This window comes from Coptis chinensis, chromosome 1, assembly GCF_015680905.1.
Source record: "Coptis chinensis isolate HL-2020 chromosome 1, ASM1568090v1, whole genome shotgun sequence".
NCBI classification, from domain to species: domain Eukaryota; kingdom Viridiplantae; phylum Streptophyta; class Magnoliopsida; order Ranunculales; family Ranunculaceae; genus Coptis; species Coptis chinensis.
In genome coordinates, this window is record NC_141456.1 from 2,744,787 (window position 1) to 2,769,649 (window position 24,863).

General features: G+C 36.2%; 4 protein-coding genes across 4 annotated transcripts; 1 reads left to right on the forward strand and 3 right to left on the reverse strand.

The window, feature by feature from the left end:
• Positions 1-5,830: 5,830 nt before the first annotated feature.
• LOC147521286 (uncharacterized) lies at positions 5,831-7,044 on the forward strand. Its single transcript, XM_086604644.1, has 2 exons — positions 5,831-6,483; positions 6,609-7,044. Exons 1-2 carry the CDS (start codon positions 6,230-6,232, stop codon positions 6,937-6,939), a joined length of 585 nt encoding a protein of 194 aa, XP_086460770.1. The 5' UTR covers positions 5,831-6,229; the 3' UTR covers positions 6,940-7,044.
• Positions 7,045-9,351: 2,307 nt separating this feature from the next.
• LOC147521287 (uncharacterized) lies at positions 9,352-11,936 on the reverse strand. Its single transcript, XM_086604583.1, has 6 exons — positions 11,789-11,936; positions 11,572-11,693; positions 11,372-11,492; positions 11,222-11,280; positions 10,948-11,146; positions 9,352-9,685 (listed from the first exon to the last, which is right to left on the reverse strand). Exons 1-6 carry the CDS (start codon positions 11,847-11,849, stop codon positions 9,591-9,593), a joined length of 657 nt encoding a protein of 218 aa, XP_086460709.1. The 5' UTR covers positions 11,850-11,936; the 3' UTR covers positions 9,352-9,590.
• A 1,855-nt stretch (positions 11,937-13,791) lies between these two features.
• Positions 13,792-15,885, reverse strand: LOC147521288 (Pentatricopeptide repeat (PPR-like) superfamily protein). Its single transcript, XM_086604697.1, has one exon. It carries the CDS (start codon positions 15,753-15,755, stop codon positions 13,887-13,889), a length of 1,869 nt encoding a protein of 622 aa, XP_086460823.1. The 5' UTR covers positions 15,756-15,885; the 3' UTR covers positions 13,792-13,886.
• Positions 15,886-17,422: 1,537 nt separating this feature from the next.
• DJ1D (Class I glutamine amidotransferase-like superfamily protein) lies at positions 17,423-20,190 on the reverse strand. Its single transcript, XM_086604752.1, is given in 6 exon segments — positions 17,423-17,695; positions 17,925-18,287; positions 19,331-19,771; positions 19,843-19,889; positions 19,892-19,958; positions 20,033-20,190. Coding segments are annotated over 6 exon segments (1,161 nt in total). The 5' UTR covers positions 20,087-20,190; the 3' UTR covers positions 17,423-17,506.
• Between the last annotated feature and the right edge of the window lie 4,673 nt (positions 20,191-24,863).

Genomic DNA, 24,863 nt, shown 5'->3' on the forward strand with positions numbered 1-24,863 from the left:
GGTTGTTTGGCAACCATTATTAAGAGAAATAATTATATTTTTAAAATCAATTCTAATGTAAATATTTTTGAGATAATCTTTTATGGAATAAATGATACCAAACAATCAAATACAAAATCAAATTTTTTATTTTATGACTAAACCAAAAATGGAAACAAAAATTGCCAAAAACAAAAAATAAAATAAAATATGGTAACTTGTTTTATAGGGAAAACCCTATAAATATTATTTCTCATTCTTTAAACTATTTTTTTTATATATATTTTAATGAATTATCTCAATTTTGAGAATGAGATAATGGTTTTTACAAAATTTTACCAAACAATTTTTATTTTTATTTTTATTTTTTTTAAAGTCTAAAAACAATTATGGGACTCATAATATATTACTAGCTTATAGCTAGGCTCGTGCATACGCACCAGTTCTTTTGAAAACATTTAGATTTTTTAAAAAAAATTGGGACTACCGTTTTAGTCGCTAACCAATTTTAATTTTCTAACAAATTGTTTTAAATGAAGTTTTAATTAAGTTTTAAAAACCAGTTTTTTTAATTGAGAAAAAAATCCTATTTTAATAGGAGAATAATTCCCGTTTTAATTAGATATGTTAGATTTTCCATTTTCAATAGGGGGGAATTATCATTTTAATAGGAGAATGATTTCTGCTTTAATTAGAAGTGCTAGAATTTGTTTTAATAGGAGAGAAATTCTCTTTATAATAGAAGAGAAATTACCGTTTTTCAAATAAAAGAAAAATTTCCGTTTTAATAGGAGATGATATGAAATTTTAATAGAGCTCGAAAAATACATTTGTGGGAGCTTTAATATCAAGATATAGATATGCTATAAAATGGATTCTCATAATCGTTGCCAAACGGCTCCAACGAATTACTAATCTCATTTAAAACAAACTTATCAATCAAAATAATAATAATAAAAAAATAGTTGACATTTAACGAACTTCAAACTATTTAAGAGCCCAAAAAATCGTAAAGGAAAAATGCCACTTCATCAACATAAAAATGTTGGGCCTATCAATGTCTTCTTCCATTTTACCAACTTAGAGTAGGGCTATAGGGGGAGGGACTTGGGGACGATAGGGGGTGGGATAAAGTAATGTTGGCATTACGTGCATCATATCTAAGGAAAATGAAGAAGATCGGGAGGCTAAAAGGCTGAAACAGAATGATGGCCAATGGCATTATATAAGGATTGGCACCTGTTATTTGTTGTGCTTCATTAGAGAGCTGTAGAAATCTGAAGTTTAGGTGTTAGGAGTTAGTCAGTTAGGACTAGTATAGACAAATGAAACGGACTCCCATCTCTTTCCAAACTTTGTTCTATTAAATAAACCAAAATTCACACTGATTTAAACCCACGTCACTTTAATTTGACTTGAATTTCACCCAGAAGTATCCAATGTTCCACTTTCTATTATTATTATATATATTTTTTATTTATTTATTTTTTAGATGAACTATAGAGCATACAATCATACATACCCTCTCTTTTCCACTTTCAGCCGCAAATCAGATTTTTGAAGCAGAAGTGGATTTCAAATATTAAGAACCTCAAGTTATGAGAGATTTTAGGTTTTTAATTATCAGCAGCATTGTGCTACATCTCTTATCCCAATTTTCTTTCAAGGATTCTGTACAATAAATTAGCAAAGTTTTTATTTGATAAATTTGTCAGAAAAATTGTGATGTATTTGATAAAATATCATGATTTTTTCACGATATACTCTCGGTAAGCTCAATTCCCATACCTATACCTAAGGCTATTAAGGGATTAGTTTGTGTCGATTCGAGAAAATTTGAATTCCAACCAATAAGATAATTGGGTATATATCCGAAACCGAACCGAACGATAGCATGGTATTTCATGATTTTCATTCGAAACCGAACCAAACCGATAAGATATATTGCAAACTGAAACCAAACCAACCTGAACAGAAAACTATAAAATCAATTAAGTCCTAAATTAAATCGATTAATTTCAGTCTAAACCCATTACCGAACCGAAACCAAAATATCAAAACCTAAACCACTTTTTATCGATTTGGTTCGGATCGGTTATCGGATTATCAAAACCCATTGACATCCCTACCCATACACATGGAATGTTTCGCCATATTTCAACATTGTTTTGTTTGAAAACCGGCATGTTGTATGATGACGTAGACTGTTCAGAGATTTATATTGTGTGAACAGTGAACTGTGAAGATATCAAAATAGGGTTTTTTGGTCACACTATTTAAACACCGAACCCTAAAAATAATTTGGCCGAAAAACCCATGTGAGGGTTAAAAGCCCGAAACCATATCCGAATTTCAAAGAACCCAAAACCCGCTTATATAGGGTAAAATGCGTGTGTATTTCACGTAAAAATTCCCAACAACTATATTTTCATTTATTATCTATTTATCTTCCAACAAACAAATCAAAGTTTCTTACCTTTCGACCGCATCTAATAACGTCATTGTGTTTTAAAACTCTCCAAGAACAAGAACCAACCCCGGTGTGTGTTGCTGTAGAAGCAAAATGTGGTCACCAAGGCCGAAGTAAATGAAGATATATCTATTCTTTCTACTTATTAATGCGGCGTGGGGAGCCAGCCATCAAGTCGATGACGTGGATGTTCGTGTCGTTCGTCACATTTTTTGTCCTTTTGTTTGTCTCCTGCTTTGTTTGTCTCCTCCATTCAGCAAACTAACCATTCAACACTTAATCCCTTTTTCTCTACACGACGTGTGCACCAAGGACCCACAAATTAAGTGTCTTAGTAGGTTGTGCATGGCACGTGCAAAGGACTAGTCTTGATTGGTTAGCATGCGTTAGGGCTGTTCTCGGTCCGGTTTGGCGGTTTCTACCAATTCTTATAGAAACCGTAAACCGAACCAATATATTCGGTTTTCTAAAAATCTAAACAGAAACTTAGGGGTTGTTTGTTTTTTTTGAATTCAGCATTCAGAACCTCTTAAACTTAAGTTTTAAGCATTCAGAGGCTCAAAACTTGTTTTGTTTTTTTTTGTCCTTTGTTTGTTTAAGCATTCATTCAAGGTAACTTTTCAAGATTCCCACACGACGTGTTGTTCAAAGACCAAAATTTCTTCCGAATTTGAATTTAATACTTGAAACAAGAAGTCCCTTCTTGCCCTTTCTTAAGAACCCAATCTTAAGAACCCATCTACTTTCCTTTTAAGTAGTTTACTTTTATGGCTTCAAAATAAGTTCTTCAAAATTTGATGTTGAGTTGGCGTTTCTTACGGGTTTTTCATTTTTGGGTGAATGATATCCACTTTGTTAAAAATAGAATTACATATATATATTTACATATATATATTCGAAAATAAACAAAATATGAAAATAAACCGTTAAAATATATTTGTGAAAATATATTTTAAATAAATTTATTTATCATTTATTTTTTTCGATAATCCATCTCTTCTCCTCAAATATAATATATATTTTGTTTAACAAGAAATCAAGTTAGTGTTTAAAATAGATAGCATGAGTAAAATTGTCCTAATGATTTATATTCACCTTTGAGAGCCGTGTTATTATAACGTAAAAACAAACATGTTTTTAGAACTTCAAAGAATCAAAGATTTAGCATTCAGAGAATGAGCCATTCAGCATTCAACATTCAGCATTCATAGGCTCAGAAAAACAAACAACCCCTTAACCAAACTTGAACGAAAATGGCAATAAAACCAAATTGAATGTTCGGTTTCAGTTTTGGTTCAGTTGTCAATTTGGGCCTTCTATCAAGCTTCAAATCAAAGCCTATATAGGAGTAATGAGACTACTAATTACTAGCCAAGTGAATTTTAATAAATATGTTGAATAGTATTTATGCAAATTTAGGCATGTTGACAAGTTATAACGTAAATTATAAGAATCAAGTATTCAAGTGTTCAGTAATATGAACTATTTAGCTCGACAAAAAAAATAAATAATCTCTCTCTCTCTCTCCATATATAACACCCCAGTTTGGTTCAGTTTATATCGGTTAACTGAATCCCCAAACAAAAAACCAGACCTAACTAATCGGTTTTGTCTTTTGAGAACCGACAATCGAACCAAAAAAATAAAAATCCATTAATTTTACCCATTTCGGTTCGGTTTTTTGGTTCCCCCTTTTTTTAACAACCCTAGCATGTGTCGAAGTGATAAAGGGAAGGTATAGCCTAATCAATAGTCCCTTATAGTCCACAAGGACTGCTAATTGTACCAACCTACCAACATATACTTGTCTGTCTTCTTTTAATTTACGTGAAAATTTTAGGATAAGATTTGAAGAAAATACATTTAATATTTATTTCCAACTTTATATCTATGATAATTGATATATGTATGGCACTATGGTAGAAATACTTTTATATAATCATAAAATCATGTACTAGATCTTGCTAATTCGCTATATATGTCTAGTTGTCCACCAATTTTTATAATATTTTTTCCTAAATTCCCCCTTAACCTCTAACTTCACCACTAATTCATTACAGTCTCTGATATCGTGATTCCATTAAACTACTGCCAGAGAGTAGTTTAATACTGGGCGAGAGATTAGTATCTTACCTTCTACATTGAAGTATTGAACTAGTACAACAAAAGATACAATCTAAAAGAACAATTATAGACGTTGCTATACTAGTTTAATCTTCAGAGCAAGTCCAATGGAAATGTACTAAAAGGGTGCCACATAGGATTTTTAGACTTTTTAACTTACCAACCAAATTTGGCATGCCAAAACATGAAAACCCAGTCTAATGATTTTTTTTTTAGCATTTTATGAAATTGGTGGACGGACGGTAGAAAGTCTGCTGTTTATCACTATGCACTTAAAAAATAAACAATACAAATGAATAGTATTGTGAGTAGGGATAGTAAAAATGAACAGTACAGACGGCAGAAACTCTGTCATCCGTTATAATTAAACGCACAGTCTCATAACTTCTTTTTAGCAACTGCTAGACAAGACCACAAATCTAGCTGGATATATCACACTAGCCAAATTTAGAACCCTTTTAGTAGTCCCATTGGAATGGTTATTTGGTTTTTGGGGTGTTATATAGCATTTAGCCGCTCATATACTACCTCATTGGACTTGCTTTCAAAAGTAGAGTTGTCAATGGGTTTCGATAACTCGATAACCGACCTGAACCAAGCCGATAAAAAATAGTGTGGGTTTTGGTACTTTGGTTTGCTCCCATCGTCCCTAAACCGAACTTATAAGATATTGGTTTGGTTTGGTTTCGGGTTTTGCCCTCTACTGAACCGATATGAACTTGAACCAATAAAATGATATTTTAATAATATTTATGATAAATTTTGTATATGTTTATTAATTGTGTAGTTGAAATTAATTGATTTAATTTAGAATTTAATTAATTTATAGTTTTCAGTTTAGATTAGTTCGGTTTTGGTTTGTAATATATTTTATAGATTCAATTCGGTTTTAGATGAAATATAATATTATCGGTTTGGTTTGGTTTTAAGTTCATAATTTTTTTTTCGATTCAGGTTTGAATTTTTCAAAATCCGACCCAAACTCAGCCCCACTCAAAAGGTAGAAGTAGGATTTATGTCTAGGTCGACCATAGACTAGTAGTGTGGCCGGTCGATGTCTTGAAGATATGAAGATGTGATGATAAATTTAAGCGTGGAGCCTTATCCACAATTCCTTTTCTTTCCCATAGTACTTTGGGTGGGTGGGGCTAAAGGGAGACAAATAAAGATGAAAGCAGATAATGCCGAATCTATAATTATATTATTTCATTAAAATACCGTATACTTATCTCTACATGCTGCTGGTTTTTAACAATTGACATAAATAATTAATGAATAACTGTTTTTTTATTTATCAGGAATACTTGTTGACACACACGTATCATACAATCACATAATGACCACAACACAATATGATAGTATTCTATCCACTTAGAAATATAAATATTGGTCTCACCATAAATGTTCTGTGTCATTGTGTAATGTTTTCATGAAGAGATAAGGCAGAAAAGCTGATATTGTGTATGTGAGAAAGGTGGTACAGTTATAGATCTTTAGAGCTAGTTTGAGTTCCAACTACAAATTGCTTGCAATACTTCTTTGTTGTTGAGACTTGAGAGAGAAGTATATAAAAACGCATGGTTAGTTGGTGGGAAAGGTTGAGGCATCATAGACTATCATCAAGAAACTTGAAGAATTATTGTCAAAGTGAGCTGAATGGATATTTCTTTCATCCAACAAAGCAACCATGGGATCATGGATGAAGAAGATGATTTTGATTCCATATCTTCTTCATCATCAAATGGTTCCAACTTGTCATCTTCATCAGACTTTTTGGAAGATGCAACCTCTTCATCACCTTCCATGTCTTCTTTATCATCATCTCCAACATCTGATCATATCGATACTAATAATACCAAAGGTGGCCCTTTGTATGAAATGGCCTCTCTCATGCAACAACTTCCGTTCAAGTAAGTCTTTATTTTCTATTATCCTTTTAATTTAGAAACCTTATAGGCTGAATCACTGAATCAGTATCGTTCTTTGGAGTTAAGTTAATGTTAATGTGATTTATTGTTTAATTTGCTGCTTGTAGGAGAGGGTTGTCAAAGCATTACCAAGGAAAGTCGCAATCCTTCACATCTTTATCCAACGTGAGATCCTTAGAAGACCTTGCAAAGCTTGATAATCCATGCAAGAAAAAAATGAAATCATGCAAGAGTTATGGAGGAGGATTATCTGAGACAAGTAACAAAGTTTCTCATCCAAAAACATGTTCAAAAATCATCTCAAAGAAAACTGCAGCGAGGGGATCATGGTCTTCACTCGCTGCAAAGAGGAATAATAGCTTTTTGGGAAACAGGCCACCAGTTCCACCACAAAGAACTTGTAGTACTCTTTTCAATCAAACCTCTTTATTTGCTTGAAAGATCAGGATGTAGATCTAACATCTAATATATGATGTATGATATTCAAGCATGTTTGTAGCTGCAATCAAATTCGAAAGAAGATAAAAAGGAGTTTCTTGAACACATTATCTATATTTCTGTAAGGTTTGTAAATTGTGATGGAAGGATATAGCTACCTCTCTGTTATAGCTCTTTATAGGAACAATTAATCTTTTTCATTTGATTATTTCTACAACACTAGCAAACTCCTCGATCCATCAGATTTCTGATCAGATTATGTTAACTCAAGCTAAGCTTGTCCAAATTTTACTTCCTACATGATCTTATGTTTAGATCTTAAATGGTATGCTATCAATATCGGTTATATTGTCCAAATTTTACTTCCTACATGATCTTATCTTTAGATCTTAAATGCTATGCTATCAATATCCGTTATATCGGCGGTTAATGGCGACCCGATTAGTTTTTATCGATTTTTAAACTTTTCTCATTAAATCGATTTAATCACCGAATTGACCTATTAATTGACCAAGATGAATTGAGAAATTGTTTTATTGAAAATATCAGTTCCCACCCGAAAAAATATGTAAAATTAACAAATTGGATTTTTAAACAGTATTAATAATAATGGAACCTAATAAACATACAAAACTAAGAGTTTATTTATTTTTTTCTCTTAACGAATATTAAATATACAAATTATTGTATTATCTCTATAATATATATTATCTCCTCTCTCTCCTTATTTCTTTAAATATTTAACATAATTATTGTGTTTGGCGAATTTGTAATACTCTAAAATTGAGTTGATTAGATATGATCATGAAAATTTGATATTTTTTGTTACATCTCGTATAACTATTTAGAAATATTTTGTATTAATTATATTATTGTATATTTTGAAAGTGCCAAATATATACATCCAATATAACCGATTAAATTGCTGATTCGCATATCGCTCCTCATTAGTTTAAAAAACCAATTTTAACTGTCCTAGCTTAAATGAGATAAGAGGATGACCCAAAGAGAAATGTTTATACCAATCAACCCTTACACACAATTTGGAGATTTTAGATCCGGTATTGTGAAAGAAGTTAGTTTCAAGCCAAAACAAATCTGTCATAGAAAAAAGCAATAACATCGATGGGTATCAAAACCGGATTCCTTTTTCAATGTAAATAGTGGGTGAGAAAGCAGTATTTACTATTTAGGGTTCTTTAGATGAGAAATGCAAGCATTCGCTGCTCGCATGCAACACTGATTTGCCGACATTCCACCGTGCCAAAAATTAGCTTCCTTATGGGTATTGGTTTCGAGTTTGCAGACTACTTTGCTCATGTTTTGTCCCCTGGGATCCTTGCACGCTTTGTTCTCTAAAAAAGTGGAATATGCATTTGGAATTTTTACTATACCGCACGCAAACGCCAAACTTCCTAGTCCCCAAAGAGGCCAAGGCCCGACATTATAACAGCACAGTAAGACAAGTTTCTCGTGCCACTTCTGGGAATCTGAAAAAAGATGGTACTTCGCCGATATATCTTGCTCTTTGGGAGGATATTGTGCCTCTAAAAAATTTATTGGGCAGCCCATTTTAGGGTACTTGCTTCAATCGATCCAAAAAGGAGTAGGTATCTTGGATCATTTCCTAATAAGGATCATCGTTTAAGAGCTTGGTCCGTTCCTGAACTGTTGCACCGTCATTTCGTTGGTTCTTAAAATACGATCAAAATAATATATAACAGCTACAATAAATTTACATCCCACTCCACATTCCACATCACTAGACAAAAATTAAATCATCTGCAAATCTGGTCAGCCTGACCTGGAATGCACATCAAGATGAATGTGTACTTGCACGTCTGGAAAATCACTGTGCTTGTGTGTTAACTCGACATGACAGTTCCTAAAAATGGAGCGTGCCCATTATATATAGGTTGGGGGATGAGGAAGAACAAATCATCTGCACAAGTAGCACACAAGAAATGGAAATTAGATTATCAATATTAAGTGTAACACACAAAATAAAAGGTTTGAACTTCACCAGAAAAGAGAACTGAAACACATGAAACAAAATGAAGATCACGAAATACGTGGAACAAGGTAAAGAATAAGGCTTGAATGTTGTTCCAACAACCAGATAATGGTGCTGGTTACCATAACCAAGTTTTTTTTTCTTAATGAATTGTAATGGACAGTTCTCACCAAGTCTAGTCTCTCAATAATTATTAAAATGGTGTTATTCTCACCTGAAAGCACATAATCTCCACTCTCCAAGGTGATCTTGTGCATTGAAACTGAACCTCATTACAGCCTATCGCACCAACTACAGACCATGGCTATATTCTCAGAATTTGTTCCTTATCTTGCAAACAATATGAGTCGGCCATGTCTATGTCCAGGCCAGGCAGTTGAAAATAATATAGTTTAAAGTGGACAAACATAAATAGTTGAACTGGTTTCCTTACAGTCCATGATTCTACCTTTAGAATGTTTACCCAGTTATGGCAATCAGCGTTCTGGAGAATCCAGAAATTATAATACAAATCCAATGTTTACTGATCAGGAACAAATCCTTATACCTGCAGTTACGGTGACTGGATCCACATTTTCAATGAGACTACGACCAGTTCAACAATGAAGAGGCTTAAAGATATGCAGGAAAATAAGAACTAATTAAGAAGATTCTCAAAAAACTGTTTCGCATTTTGTGCTACCTCTGCTTCTAGTACTGCTTCCAACATGATATCTGATCCTTTTGCATCATCTATCATTACATAAAGCCATGAAATCTTGTAACATATTGAAACTAAGAAATGTAAAGAAGCAAAAGCATCAAATGAACAAACATGTAATATCCAGGTTTAAAATTTAAACAGAAGTAAACAGGAACTGACGGTGCAGCAGGGTCATGGATGCAAGAGAGTCGACTGAATGCACACAGAAGAAGATGACGGATATGTCATATATTTTATGGATATGCATACTTAAATACTCCAAACAGTACACCTATATAGATTGTATATGCTAAGATGGTGGAAAAAGGAGATACTCTACTTCAGCTGTAGTCAACCAAAGACAAAGCATTTTAAGATATTCAAATGTCAAGAGGTGGAGTGAAGGACGTATGCGCTGAAGGTAAGATAATTGAGGGCTAATCCTGCCAAGACCAATTTGGGATTCCCGACACTGCACTGGGGAAAAATATCTATACAAAAGCTGACGTTATTTGTTCCACAAGAGTAGTGGCGGGAGCAGAATATTAGCCGCAGTATGTTAGATTTCGGGTGTCCAGAGGATATGTGGGAGTCGATAAATCTTTCAAAGAGGCCTTTTCACCTCTACAAATTTCTTAGAATCTAATTTATCTGGCCTAAAACATGAGGACGAAGATTTGAGTAAATAAGCCATTTTGGATGCCTACAAAAGACATACATGGGTACATTAATCTATAACACTAAATTGAGCTTAGTTTTTGAAATACCAAGACAAGATCCACAATAGCGAGTTGAAGGATCTAGCTCAGAGGACGAAGGTGTTAAGTGCTCTAAGAAACTTGAACATAGATAGGGCCATGAGTCGGGATGTTTTCCTCAAATAATTTCTTTCCAGAAGATGTTGGTAATCGGTATAAGATGTTCTGAGGAGGATTCATGGTCTTTATGGATGGCTATATAAGTGCATTTATCGCCAAACTCCTAATCAAACAGTTTTTTTTATTGAATTTAGACAGTCCATCCAACAAGAAGATCAAGAAGGTTATAGTTCTAAGTTTTACACTAGGGAAGTGGTACAACAAATCGTTTCCACATGTGGTTGGAAAAGAAAAACCAGATTCTTGGTGATGTACTAATTGCTAATGAATCCACAAAAGTTATCATTTAACATAAATTTCTTAAGGAATCCTTCAGGACATGACAATGTGGTTTGTTAATTAGTTTGACACATTTGTTGATGCCAATATCACGAGCATATACAAACTATTGAAAGAAGAACCAACATGGAAATATTAAGGATGTAATACAATACCTTTAAGTTTCGGTAGTAAATTAGCACTTTCAGCAGATACAGGCAGAACGGTAAAAAGATCTGTTTCACCATCAGACTTAGCTAAATCTTCACAATCATTCAAAGAATCATTCTTTAAAGCCTGAGCTTCAGCCAATCTCGCAAAAGCAGTTGCTTGACTTTCTAAATTAGCTGCATTTGACGGTATTGAACCATTTTCCTAAAGACAGACAAATAAGTAATGAAATAAATAGTCTAATGGGCGGAAAACGAAATCAAAACAAACAGAGAAAACCTTAAATATAGTTTGTGGAGGTATCTGTTCTTCATCCACCTTTGGAGCTACATTGTTACCTAGCAATCAAGAAAACTATATATCCTTAACGCCCGTAATAATTAAATAAATAAATAAATAAAAGTAAAAAAGTGTAAAGATGGAAATTACCAATATTCGGATTGTCCACTAACCTCCTCGTCAATGGACCAGGATTCATAATAGATATGCCTCGAATTTCATATCGAATAGCTTCAAGTTGTGCCATTGTATCTTGAAGTTCTTTATGCACCTAAACAGTATAAAATTTAACATCAGCCTAAAAGTGCCAATGATAAAAACAGCTTGATAAAAAAAAAAAAAAAAATTACCTGGGTAGCTTGAGACTGTTGCATGACATTCTCAAATTGGCCACGAGCTAATTGAACGTAACCAATAGCTCTGCCAGCTAATCTACCAGCAGTTCTAGCGATGCGTGGGAGATCTTTGGGACCTGTTTTAATTGAAAAATGTCTTCTTTAGAAAATAATATTTCTTAGAACAATAGAAAATTGGAGAGAGGAAAGAGGAAAGAGTTTTTTTTTTAACCAATGAGAGCTGCAGTTGCTCCCAATACCAGGAAAAGTTCTCCATATGAAATCCCAAGCATTACAAGTTGGAAGAAGAAGACGCGGGGCACTGTTTGGGTTTCTATTGTACGCCCTCAAATAGGCGCAGAATGGTTTTGAGTTTATGACTATTTAGTATCAAATATTTTCATTTTTTTCCCCCTTAGAAATACAGTAATCCCGTATACATTTTTTTTTTTTTATTTTTTTTAAAGTATAAATTAGTGATAAGGAATTTTACAAGTAATTAACAAACCTGCAACAAACTGCGCCGTAAGTCCTTTATGAATAGCAAATCCTATTTTTCTAAAAACAAACTCGTTAGAACCAACTGTCATAACGTTACTATCCATAACTTTATGAAGTCTTCTCGGTAGTTTCAACAGATCGTTGAAAAAGTGTTGAAACTAAACGGAATGAAACAATCTTTGGTTAGCGTCGCAAGTTTCTTCATGCTTCTCCATCTTCTCTCGTCACGCTCTCTTACCGCTTATCCCACCTCAAAGACTTTATTCCCAAGCCCTACCAACGGAGAGGCTCCAGCTTACATTAACACATACATGTCTCCCCTCGGACCAACTAGATATCAATACATCCGGTCGGTGTAGATCTTCCCTCATTCGGATCCGGTGAGAAAATTCACGGAGCCTCCTTCTTCACTTGTACCCAAAATTCCAAAATGCATCACATAAAATATCTCGGCGTGATCATGCCCGGGTATTTGAAACCCTAAAATGTCTCTACAATGATATGCGCATTGGTCCCCCCGAAAGCATCTAGTTTACTTTTTTTTTTGCAAAAGCATAAACCACCAAAATCATGAGATTTTTGATCATGCCGAAGAATATATATATATATATATATATATATATATATATATATATATATATATATATATATTTTTTTTTTTTGCATATTTGCATATTAGTACTCGAATTCTCAATTTGTTTCTTTTTTCCGTTTGAATCCGTCTAATTTCACTAATGGCGAGCTCATGTCAATAGTCGGCTAAATAACCCAATTAGGTACGTGGACACATTACAAACGTGTGGGCTTTTAGATGGATTGAGATGGAAAAAAAATGAGGTACTAAATTGAAACAAATTAAAAGTTCGGGAGAAAAAAATACAGATATCATTTAGAAAAAAAAATGAAAGTATGTGATACTAAATAGTTATAAACTCTTTGGTTTTAGTTATGTTTCTAACCATTGGACCTAATTTCAGACTTTCAGTTAGCTTGTATTCAAACCCAGAGGTTGTCAATTTGGTAGAGATTCGGTTTAGTTGAAAGTTGAAACCAAGGCGTCGTTTCATATACCTGCCTAGTTCCATACTTCCACACACCAACTACACCCAAGTGGCCAACCAAAATAGTACACAATAATAAGATTAACTTGACTCTACTTGATGGAAAATATGGAATCATATAATAGAGCAGCATAACAAAATTTGTAGCAATTATCGGGAAAAAAAACACAAACAAACAAAAGTTGTTGCAAAAATGGGTTCAATCCTTTTTAATTTACGTAACTTCTACTACTCGAACTATGGATTAGGTGGACGAAGGAGAGAAAAACGTAACTGATTTAACTATTTAAGTGTGCAACAAACTCGAACTTGTCAGTTAGCCATTGTCTACTACTTTACGTCTTTACTTGATTGTGCTTTTGTTTTGAGTTTGGGTCTGTTTTGGCTTTTTTATTAATCGTGCAGTTCATTCAATAGATCCTAGATAGATCCTTAGAGTAAAATTTCCGATAATCACCATGAATCCACGATCACTTCACGTATCAACTCAAGTTACTGATCTCATTTAAAACAGGTGTTGACTAGCAAAGTCGGTAAAACCTTTGGGTGATGATACCAAAAGTCCCACCAGCATCAAAGAGTTACTGATCTCATTTAAAACAAAGAAGTTACTGATCTCATTTAAAACAGAACACAACCAATCCTAGTTATTTTTCACTTGAGCACCAAGAAGAGGTAAATGATAATCCATGAAATTGGGTTAATGATCACATAAAAACTAAAGAGATAACAAAAAATAATAATTGGAAGAATCAGAAAATAATTAGACTAATGCTCGATCCCCGTCTGGCTACAATGCTGCGGTACATTGGTTGAATTATAGCCCTCCTTGAACAATTTAGCTTGAGATTCAAGTCCAGCATCCCTAAGAGCATTCATAGCTGACTTATACAATCTCACATCCAGAACCATTCTCTCAGACTTCATATCCTGCAGAAGTCTAACCAACTCATCAATCCTACTGCTCTTTGCGAAAACTCCAACCATGATCCCAGCCATAGCTCTATCTATTTTCCCCCCATTGATCCTAAATTCCTGGTAATATCTAATACATGTATCAAGCTCTCGAGCCTTGTTAAACGCTTTTATCATGCTAGTGTAGCTAACTTTGTCTGGTATAATTTTTCTTCGATTCATTTCCTTCCATAGCTTCTCCACCTGCCTCAAGTTATTGGCCTTCCCATGCATCTCTATGAGAGAATTATAAACCCAAACATTAGGCTCACACCCTCTCTCCTTCATCTTAGCCACAAGCTTCATAGCATCCTTTAACCTCCCAGTCTTCCCATACATGGCAACCATGCTTGAATAGGCTACAACACATTTAGAAAAACCCTTCTCTTCCATCTCAGAGAACACCATCTCAGCTTTCTCATATAGTCCCAGACGACAATAGACGCTTATGATAGAAGCATAGGTCACTTGGCCTGGTTCACAAGAAGATGATACCAGCTTTTCATAAACTTCGGCACTTTCTTTAAGCCCTCTTTTCTTAGAGTAACCATTGATGACTGCACATAATATGCAATCTGAAACCTTAATGTTCAGCCCCTTCATCGCCTGAACAATTTCCAAGGACGTTTGGATTGGACCTTCTTTGACATACATCAATACGAGTTTCAGAAATAAAGCTGGATCTTTCACCATATTTTTCTCTTTTGCTTCCGCGAAAAGTTGTTCCGCCACTTTAACTTCTCCAATGCTTGAGAAAGAGCATATCAGAGAAGAGTAAATAGATGAATTCTCTACAATTCCCTTGCCTGTCAATTCTCTGAAGAGTTCCAAAGCTTCGAAACCTCGACTAGATTTACCCAGAGAATCACATAAGATGCTGAAGATTTGAGTAGAAGTGGAAGATAATTGTAAGTCTTTGCTTGCAAATTCTTTAAAGAGAGAAAGAACTTTATCCGTGTCACCAATTTTGCCATAAGCCTCCATTATCTGGCAGTAACAACCAGCATCAAGAAGAACTCCAGCACGTTTCATTCTGTTGAACACCATAATTGTGCTGCTATACATATGAAGCTTGTTATAGCCTTTCATTGCCGATTCAAAGGCAAAAACCGCTAAACCATCCTCAGTTTCAAAACTCCCAAGCAAAACCTCTGTCGTACTGAATTTTCTGGCTTTAAGGCAACTGGTTATCAATCTAGAACACAGAGAATTATCAGGGAACACTCCATAATACTTTAAATCTTTTGAAAGCAATGAAATTAAGCTCCATTTTCTGCATCTGAGCAAATACCTGACCAGTAGCTTTATCGTCAACTTATTTGGTACAAATTCAGGTTGAGCTTTTGCCTTCTGATAGTATTCGAAAGCAAGTGCTTCAGTACGACGATCTTTACTTAGACCACAGATGAAATCATTCAAATTATCCTTGCTCACTACATTTTGTTGAGCATCAGCAAAACTCTTATCGATTTCAGTTGTCTGGAGTTCTTTTGTTGCACCTTGTTCTAGCAATGATGGCAACTGACTGCCGGCCACATTTACATAAAATGATCCAAAGTTTGAGCGGGAAACACTGGGGAAAGAAAGGATCTTTGAGGACCCATTTGAGGACTTTGGTAGGATTTCCTTACATGGTGAAATTGAAGTAAAAGACCACTCCTTGGTGTTAGAAATCATCACCATTAGAGTGACTAGGCAGAAAGGTGGAAAACAAGTTTATATATACCTTATCCCTACTGGATTTCCTAGTTTGTGGAGTATGATGTGCGCCATTCAATGAAAAACACGTGGAAGAAGTAGTGTTGCAGATTTTGTTTGGAAATTCGATGCTTACACTCCATAATTCCATACCACATATACAAGGGAGATGGGTAAGTAGTCCACGAAGACACTTCTCAGCTTCAAGACTTTCAAGTTTCAACCATCACACCTTTGGCCCACGGGCAAACCAAGCCTTCCATCTATATTTTTTTGCCACTTGTTGCCTTGTTGGAACAGTATTGTCAACTTATCTCTTTTGTTCTTTCACTATACAAACACATGAATTAGGAAGAAGAAACACGTTTATGGACTAGGTGAAATAGAAACTAATGGATAAAAGCAACATGAACATCGCATTACGATTACTAGCATGATGCATGTGCTCTGCACATGATGTTTAGTAGTTGATATGTGGTGTGGAAAAAGTGTGTTGAGTCTAAATGACATAATTGTCTTTATTATTATTACAAATTTACTTTAATATTTTGATGGGATATTTTGCAATTTAATCAAATGGATATGGGCAGTTCCGTCCAAATAAAATGGTTGAAGAGACCAAGAGTTATCTAAAAAAATATTAAAGTACTGTTGCGGGACTGTAGATAACAACCGCATTCTTTAAAGTATTTTAGATTACACAAGAGACCACAGAGTTGACTCTTAGTTCAAAAGCAACGTTGGCAGTAAGCCAACTACTGCTCATTAACCAGTGCCTTCAAGTGTTGTCCATACCATAGTACAAAATATCAAGATATAGGTATTTATCGATATTCAATTTTTGGATATATATCGTAGATATATCTTTCTCTTTGGGGATATTTGACATTGTTTCACATGTAAATATTGTAAATATATCCAAAATATCGACAAATATTGTGGATATTTATTGATATATTATGATACATTATTTATATTTATTTAAAATATTTCCACCTAAATCCCAATAGCAGTGTATGGTGATTTCATCTTTTTTTTTTTTTTAATTGCAATTTAATTTATCCAAAGCAATTACCATTGTATCCTATCCTTTTAAATAAATAAAATTGGATATTATTGCAAATATCCCAAATATCACTGGCTGGTGAAAATCATCAAAATATCATTGGGTTTGATTTCGCTATCTCTAATTATATCGGTATTTATATATCCACTGGATAAATATCCCCAAATATCGCTATTATCGAATATTTTGTACTATGGTCCATACAAATAAACAGGCAGCAAAGTTGATGAAGGGTAAAAATAGAATAATAAGGCAGTCGGAACTTGGAAGTAAAAGATCCATAGAAAGCGCTTAGGAAAATTGAATAACAGGAAAGAAAACTCGTAATTTAATCAGTAAGATGCAGATCTCCACTGCCTGAGGATCTCATCGAATATATTCAAAGTCAACAATCTGTACTCAACATCTACAGCACACTTATCATGCATTATGTGTCACTTTACTTTTTAAAATGAGATGGAAGCAGGACTAGATTTGTCATTTGTGGTTAACAATCAATGAGCGTACTATTACAGTATTACATACCCACTTAGACAGACAGACAACCATAATGGTCGATCGAACCCGGATACACCATGATACGAAGTACAGTACAAAAGTTTGGAAGAAATTCATTTAAAAAGTTCTGGTTCTGCATACAAACAACATAGTGCAACTCTTTGCCTTACATTCAAAATGATACCTGTATGCCAAGCAATGACATCAACTGAGATATAAACTCAGGATGCCCTGGCCAAGCCGCCCCAGTCACCAAATTTCCATCAGTAAAACAACGATGTATTGGATCTGGCTCCAACCATGTTGCCCCAGCCAATACCACATTGAGTTTCACAGCAGGGTATGCAGTGCATTGCCTTCCCTGGAAAAATTCAAACAAGATTAAAATATTGTTACACAACCCTAAATTAGTTATTTGTATGACCAGTTTTTTTTTTAAAACCACATACCAATAGGCAACAACCGCTGGCTTACACTAATATCTGTAGTCCATAAAGATTTCAAAACCCCATTTGATATTTCATATTGGCACCACCGCTACTCTACATGACTACATATATAGAAACAAGAAATCAATGGATATCTTATACCTTAAGAACACCAGCCGCAGACAAAATCTGTTGCCCGTGGCAGATGGATGCAACTGGCTTTCCTTCCTCCATGAAGTGCTTTACTAATGCAAGTACTTTCTCATCTAATGCAAGGTACTCTGGAGCTCGGCCCCCAGGGATCACCAGGGCGTCATAAGTCAAAGGGTCTACCTCTTCAAAATTTGCTGTCACTGTGAAATCATGGCCCGGCTTCTCACTATAAGTTTGGTCACCTTCAAAATCGTGAATAGCAGTTGGACAGGTATCTCCAGGAACCTTTTTTGGACAGACCGCATCAACTTGACATTCAAGAGCTTGAAGAGATTGAAACGGAACCATTACTTCATAATCTTCCATATAGTCCTGTAAAATGTAATTGAAGTTAATAAAATAGATTAGAATAATGTAAAGAGGCACTGTAATTTTATAAATAAGTAACAATAAACAGTAACAATAAACAAGTCAACTGATGTAGTGAAAACAATTACCGGCAATGAATTGTTTGGGGAATAGACAATCCAAAGTCATCCAACCAACCAATGAATGATTTCCAAACCACGAAACTATCTAATCCTTGACTCAAATACTTGGGCTAGGAACATGAATCTTTTGACAATTCAACTATATATTGAGTCATATTTCCACTCAAGGGATGCTTCTATCTTGCTTGCCATCTCATCGTTGCTATCGATTTTTCTTTTGCAAATTGAAAGTCTTGCAACTCACAAATGCTCTCCTAACCAGGGATCCAAGGTCAAGTTTTATTTTTTATCACTTGAAGAAACCCACCTTATCTTATCAAGTGGTTTTTCTACTAATTGGCCCGACCTTTCTTATATCCATATAAGATTTCCTAGGATAGGCCTAGCTCATTTTCAGAGGTTTTACGCTTGAGGTTCCAACTCATGTCTCCAATATCATCCATCTTACGAGTTTTAGAAAAACACAATCTTTCTGTCTAGAAAATAAGTTTTATAATCCCTCAACATTAATGTGTCATTATTTACCATAATCCAGTTCAACAGACAAGTTACAATAAGTCAATAACTAAGGTGACCAACATGAAGCTATTAAGGTCATTTTGCAGTAATATGGAATAAGCCGATTGAAATGTAACTTAACAAACCATTGATAGGGTATAAGGCCTTCAAGGAACCTAGAGATCTAGCTACTTATTTATGTGAATATAACTACGTACAGAAACACAAATCATTCACACTAATCTCTAATATAATACGAGATAAAAAAGTTGGTTCATGCAAGACCGGAGATGAAGAGAAATTTTCTGTTATAGGCCTATAATGCTATGGCAGTTCAAAGCTTAAAAATCAGTGACAACCAAAGCTTATTCTATTTGAAAAAATTTATCGTAAGACAAAATAAAAAGAGAGTTAACCACATCTCACCCCACAAATGAACAAAATCTTCCTATCGGAGCCAGTTATGGTGCCCCCTAGCACCTTCACAAAAAGTCGGATAAACTCAGGATGGCCTTCATATGTTGCTGCAGTAACAAGATTACCATCTGTTACACAAGCTGACATGGTCTCTGGTTCAACCCAATGAGCACCTGCAGCTACAAGTGCAGGCTTCACTGCAGGGTATGCTGTACACCTTCGAGCTTTCACCACGCCCGCAGCCGCCAAGATTAATTGGCCATGGCAAATAGAAGCAATTGGCTTTACAGAATCACTGAACTTGGAAACTAAATGTATAACAGATTCATTCATGGAAAGATATTCAGGGGCACGTCCACCAGGTATAACCAGCCCATCATATTTGCTTGCTTCAATATCATCAAAAGTCGCATTGAGTGTGAAATTGTGACCTCGTGATTCAGAATACGTCTAAAACCACAAACAAAGTAAAGTAAAGTAAGCTTTTTTCCGATACCAAGGAGCTGAAAAAAAAGTTTCACCTGATGGCCAGAAAGTTGATGAACAGCAGTGCGACATATATCCCCAACTTTTTCCCAGGACAAACTGCGTCAACGGATATTCCATAAGCTTGCAATGCTTGAAAAGGAACCATTACCTGAAAACCAAAATGGCTCCCATGAATGATATCAAATTTGTAGATAAATGAGAAAACAAAGATGGGAAATTTACTTCATAGTCTTCCATGTAATCTCCGCATAGTAACAGAACATTTTTTTTACCCATCTTCTCAGAACACAGAGAGAGAGAGAGAGAGTGTTGACTGTGAGTATTTTGAGGTTGGAATTGGTGACCACTGTGCCTATTTTATTCACCCAAACCGATAAACTGATTTCGAGACACGTAGCACATCTCATCTCAGCTTCTCGTGTCACGCATTGACCACCACGCTATTTGCATCTACCAAATTCAAACAAAGAATAGCTTGGACTGTTTTGTATCGAGTTCTTACCTCATCTATGAGATAATACTACTAATTAGAGCATCTCTAAGTGGTAGGATCAGCTCTCAAATTCTTCAAATTTACTTTTAAAACTCAGAATTTTCTAGAATTCTAACTCTAGATAGAAGCAAATTCGGTTGCATTATCTGTCCAGCTGCATTTTTGTTTGTAAATTTGGCATTTCGGATGCGGAGCGACAGATGTCGCGCGCCATTGCAGATATCGCCATATATATATATTTTTTTACTTTGACCAGCACTACGCGCTAATGGTATTGTCGCGCTTCATTACTAATGTCGCGCAATGTAGAGAAAAAGGGATTTTTTCGCTTTTCGCTTCCTCGGCGCCGCCTAACTTCAGCTCATGACTCCGATAATTTAAGCGACCAGCTCAAAGCGCGCGACCAGCCAGCTCCAAGATATGTTTGAAGGCGACCAGCATATCTCCAACCGATGATTTTAAAGCGCCGATCAAAGAGGGAGCGCCGCTTCGAAATTCGAATCAAATTTTTGTTTTAGTATAAAAACAAAATCGCTTTTTGGAAAACCTAACTTTTCCAAAAGAAAGAAAGAGAGAGATTGTAAAGAGAGAAATTCTTAAGTGAGTTGAGTGTTCATTCTTTGTGAGTGAATTGAGAGCTCTTTGTAACTGCTACTCCGACTTCTAGTAAAGCTTGATCTCGCCAAATGTGGATGTAGGCAAATTCGTCGAACCACGATATATCCCTTGTCTTGTGGTTGGTTCTCTTTTGCATTATTATATTTACTTTATATGCTTGTTAAATTGTTAATGAAAGCGTTGGGATATTGCTTGGAGGTGTTGAAGTCTTGTCTAGTGTGAATGATCGATCGTTGTGTAGGATTGATCCGCTTTGTTGTGGAGGTAACGTTGTTTCCACGATACACCAATTGGTATCGAGGCCGGTATATACGACCTAGGATTTTGAGTTTTGGTAAAGAACCATAGTGCTTTTAAAATTTATGTAGACAAGGTGTTCGATAAAATTCCCCGAGTGAGATAATTTTTGGGTTATCAGTGTGTGACTTGAAAAAGGGCTCCCAAGATGTCAAATGCTAGATTTAAAGTAGAGAAGTTTGATAAAGAAGCAAAAAGAAAAGATGGCGAGGGTGATGTCGAATGAGATGACTTCCACAAGCAAGTGGAAGGGTAGTTCAAGAAGCCTTTAAAACATGTACGCGGCTTCTGATTGCAAAGAAAAAAGGGGCATTATCTATGTGATTGCTCTAGCCCAAAAAAGAGTAACAAGATGAGTGGTAAGTTTGAGAATGAGGATGTTAGTGAAGCAAGTCTTGCTTCCCGCCGATGGGGATGATGTAAGTCTTTCGTGTCTACACAAGACGCACCACATAATCGATCACGCGGATTCTTGATTCCGTGTTCCTACCACATGTGTCCAAATAGGAAGTGGTTTGCTACCTATGAGAACTTGAGTGGAGGTTCCGCTTTGATGGGCAATGACGCTTGCTTGTAAGACGGTTGGGATTGAACTATACGGGTCAAGATGCATGATGGTGTAGTGAGGACTTTAACCGATGTGAGGCATGTTCCCCGAAGTTAAAGAAGAACCTTATTTCTCTTGGTACCTTGATTCCAAAGGCCACAATTTTGTGGGAATGGTGGAGTCCTAAAGATCCTTAGTGGCTCTTTAGTCATTATGAAGGGTCAAAGACATGGAAACTTGTATACTTTGTTGGGTAGTACGCTGATAAGTGATGTAGCAAATGGGTACATGTAGTGATGATTCCGAAAGCACAAAATTGTGGCATATACGCCTTGCATATGAGCCAAAAGGGATTGTCCGAAGTTGGCAAGCGAGAGCTACCGAAAAGACTTGGAGAAACCAAGTATGGGATTCTCGCGAGCATTGTGGTCTATGGCAAGCAAAGGCAGAGTCAAGTTCGGTACAAGCAAGCACAAGACGGCAGGCATCCTAGATTATGTGCATACGGATGTTTGGGGACCTTCTAGAGTGGCTTCTAAGGGAGGTAACCGGTATTATGTCTCTTTCATCGATGATTATACACGCTATGTGTGGGTATATATCTTGAAGTTCAAAGATGAAATTTTCGAGACATTTAAGAGAACAATTCAACAAGAAGAAGAGTTACAACAACCTGAGCAGCAAGCTTTGACTAGATCAAAGCCAAAGAGAAGTGTGAAACAAGTTATGAAGTACGGGCATGATAAGCTAGTGAAGCATTATGGTCAACTGGACTCGGTTGCCTACGCACTAAATATTGAAGATGATGGGCCAGATAGCTTCAAGGAAGCTGTTAGAGATGCTCATTACAGAGATTGGTCGGTGGATATGCAGAAAATGGTGGAGGCTCGTGACAAGTTTTGTACTTGGGAATTTGTTTCATTGCCTCTAGCGGCAAAAGGGTTTTGGGTTGTAGAAGGTTCTCTATGGAGTTGAGTTCCAACATTGGTTGGAGGTACTCCACAAATGGTGGAGGCTCATGCATTGTTGATTGATGCCTTCGTAGGCATGGCCCTTTTTTGGGCGTGATTGCTCTTTTGTGAGCATGACACTTTTGTGGGTGGCTCTTTGTGGAGCATGACACTCTTTGTGGGTGGCTCTTTGTGAGCATGACACTCTTTGTGGGTGGCTCTTTGTGAGCATGACACTCTTAGTGAGTGGCTCTTTGTGAGCATGACACTCTTTGGGTGGCTCTTTGTGAGCTCTTTTCGCGAGCATGACACTCTTTGTGGGTGGCTCTTTGTGAGCATGACACTCTTTGTGGGTGGCTCTTTGTGGGCATGACACTCTTTGTAGGTGGCCCTTTGTGGGCATGACGGCTCTTCGTGGGCATGACTCTTTGTGGGTAGCTCTTTGTGAGCATGGCTCCTTCGAGGCGGTTGATCAGCGAAGTTCGGATGGATGTGTTCTTCTTTGGATGTGTTCGCCCGGTTTTATGTGTTAAAACCTCACCGAGGTGGAGAATGTAGAGAAAAAGGGATTTTTCTGCTTTTCACGCCAGAGCGCCCAGCGCCAGGCTGAAAGCGCGACTTCGCTTCACTCCGATAATTTAGCCGACCCGCCAAAGACTCATTTAAAAGATGTTTGGACCAGCCAAAGAAAGCGGCGCGCTAGTGCTCCGATGATTTTTGGCGCCAATTCAAAGGAGCGCCAGCGTCTTTTGTTTATGGGCCTCGCCAAGAATCGCGATTTTTGTTTTAGTATAAAAACAAAATCAGGAAAACCTAACTTTTCCAAAAAGAAAGAAAGAGAGAGATTGTAAGAGAGAAATTCTTAGTGAGTTGAGTGTTCATTCTTTGTGAGTGAATTGAGAGCTCTTGTAACTGCTACTCCTGACTTCTAGAAAGCTTGATCTCGCCAAAGTGGATGTAGGCAAATTCGTCAACCACGATATATCCTTTGTCTTGTGGTTGGTTCTCTTTTGCATTATTATATTTACTTTATATGCTTGTTAAATTGTTAATGAGAAGCGTTGGGATATTGCTTGGAAGGTGTTGAAGTCTTGTCTAGTGTGAATGATCGATCGTTGTGTAGGATTGATCCGTTTGTTGTGGGTAACGTTGTTTCCACGATACACCACGCAAGTTATTTTTTTTTTTTACTTTTTTAATTTGGTGCGACAATAGAAATGTCGCATTGAGTTTTTTTTTTTTTTAATTTGGCAACAGTGGTAATATCACACGAGGTATCCTATTCCAAATTTGCGAATGATATTTGCGACCACTTAGAGTTAGTCAAAATTTGCGTCTAATTTCTCTAAATCTCGTTTTCAAATTTGAAAGAAATGCTACCACCACCTAGACACCTAGAGATGCTCTTAGAAGTTAGAATAGCTTCTTTCCCTTTCCTGTAAAATCATGTGGAGCATTTGTAGCCAAAGTTAGTTCAGAGCTAAAAGACACTCAAAGTTGGGACGGGTTTGCATATTTCAGAACCAATGTGTTAATATAATACAAAATAAGTCTATTAAGAATATCACCAGGCCCGGCCTTGAGCATGTGCCATGGGCGACCGCACAGGCCCAATATATAAGGCCCAAAAAAATAGTTTTAGTGGAAAAAGCTTAGAGCATCTCTAAAGGTGAAGATACTCTTCATATTTGAAGAATGCGCGACCGTAAATCGGTCGCAAATTTCACCAACTCTAGGCGGTCGTAAATTTCGATCGCGAAATTCATAGTAGACCCCACCCCGCTGGCCCATTAGTATCGGCGCCCGATCCAAGATTGTCGCTACGCCATTGGTGATCGCCGCTACAAGATTTAATGGCGCTGCGTCGTGTCATGTACAATTCCAAAACAAACCCACGCGACATTAAGAGTGGCGCGAACCATTCCGAAAAAAAAAATCCCACGCTTGCACATTAGAGTGGCGCTACGACATGCATTACCGGGCGCTGTGGAGCCGGGTCAAAGTCAAAAAAGTGGCGCGCCAAGAGGTAGTGGGCGCTACGACATTACTATTGTCGCCTCGCGATCCGCATCCAAATTGCCAAATTTGCGAACAAGAATCGCGAACAAGCGTGATGCGACCAATAATCGCGACCACCTAGAGTTGGAA

Coding starts and splice junctions, on each gene's coding strand:
- LOC147521286 (XM_086604644.1), top strand. CDS start 6,230: ATGGATATTTCTTTCATCCAACAAAGCAACCATGGGATCATGGATGAA. Junction 6,484..6,608: donor ATGCAACAACTTCCGTTCAA/GTAAGTCTTTAT, acceptor TGCTGCTTGTAG/GAGAGGGTTGTCAAAGCATT.
- LOC147521287 (XM_086604583.1), bottom strand. CDS start 11,849: ATGCTTGGGATTTCATATGGAGAACTTTTCCTGGTATTGGGAGCAACT. Junction 11,147..11,221: donor CTCCACAAACTATATTTAAG/GTTTTCTCTGTT, acceptor GTCTGTCTTTAG/GAAAATGGTTCAATACCGTC. Junction 9,686..10,947: donor TTTACTACCGAAACTTAAAG/GTATTGTATTAC, acceptor ATGTAATGATAG/ATGATGCAAAAGGATCAGAT.
- LOC147521288 (XM_086604697.1), bottom strand. CDS start 15,755: ATGGTGATGATTTCTAACACCAAGGAGTGGTCTTTTACTTCAATTTCA.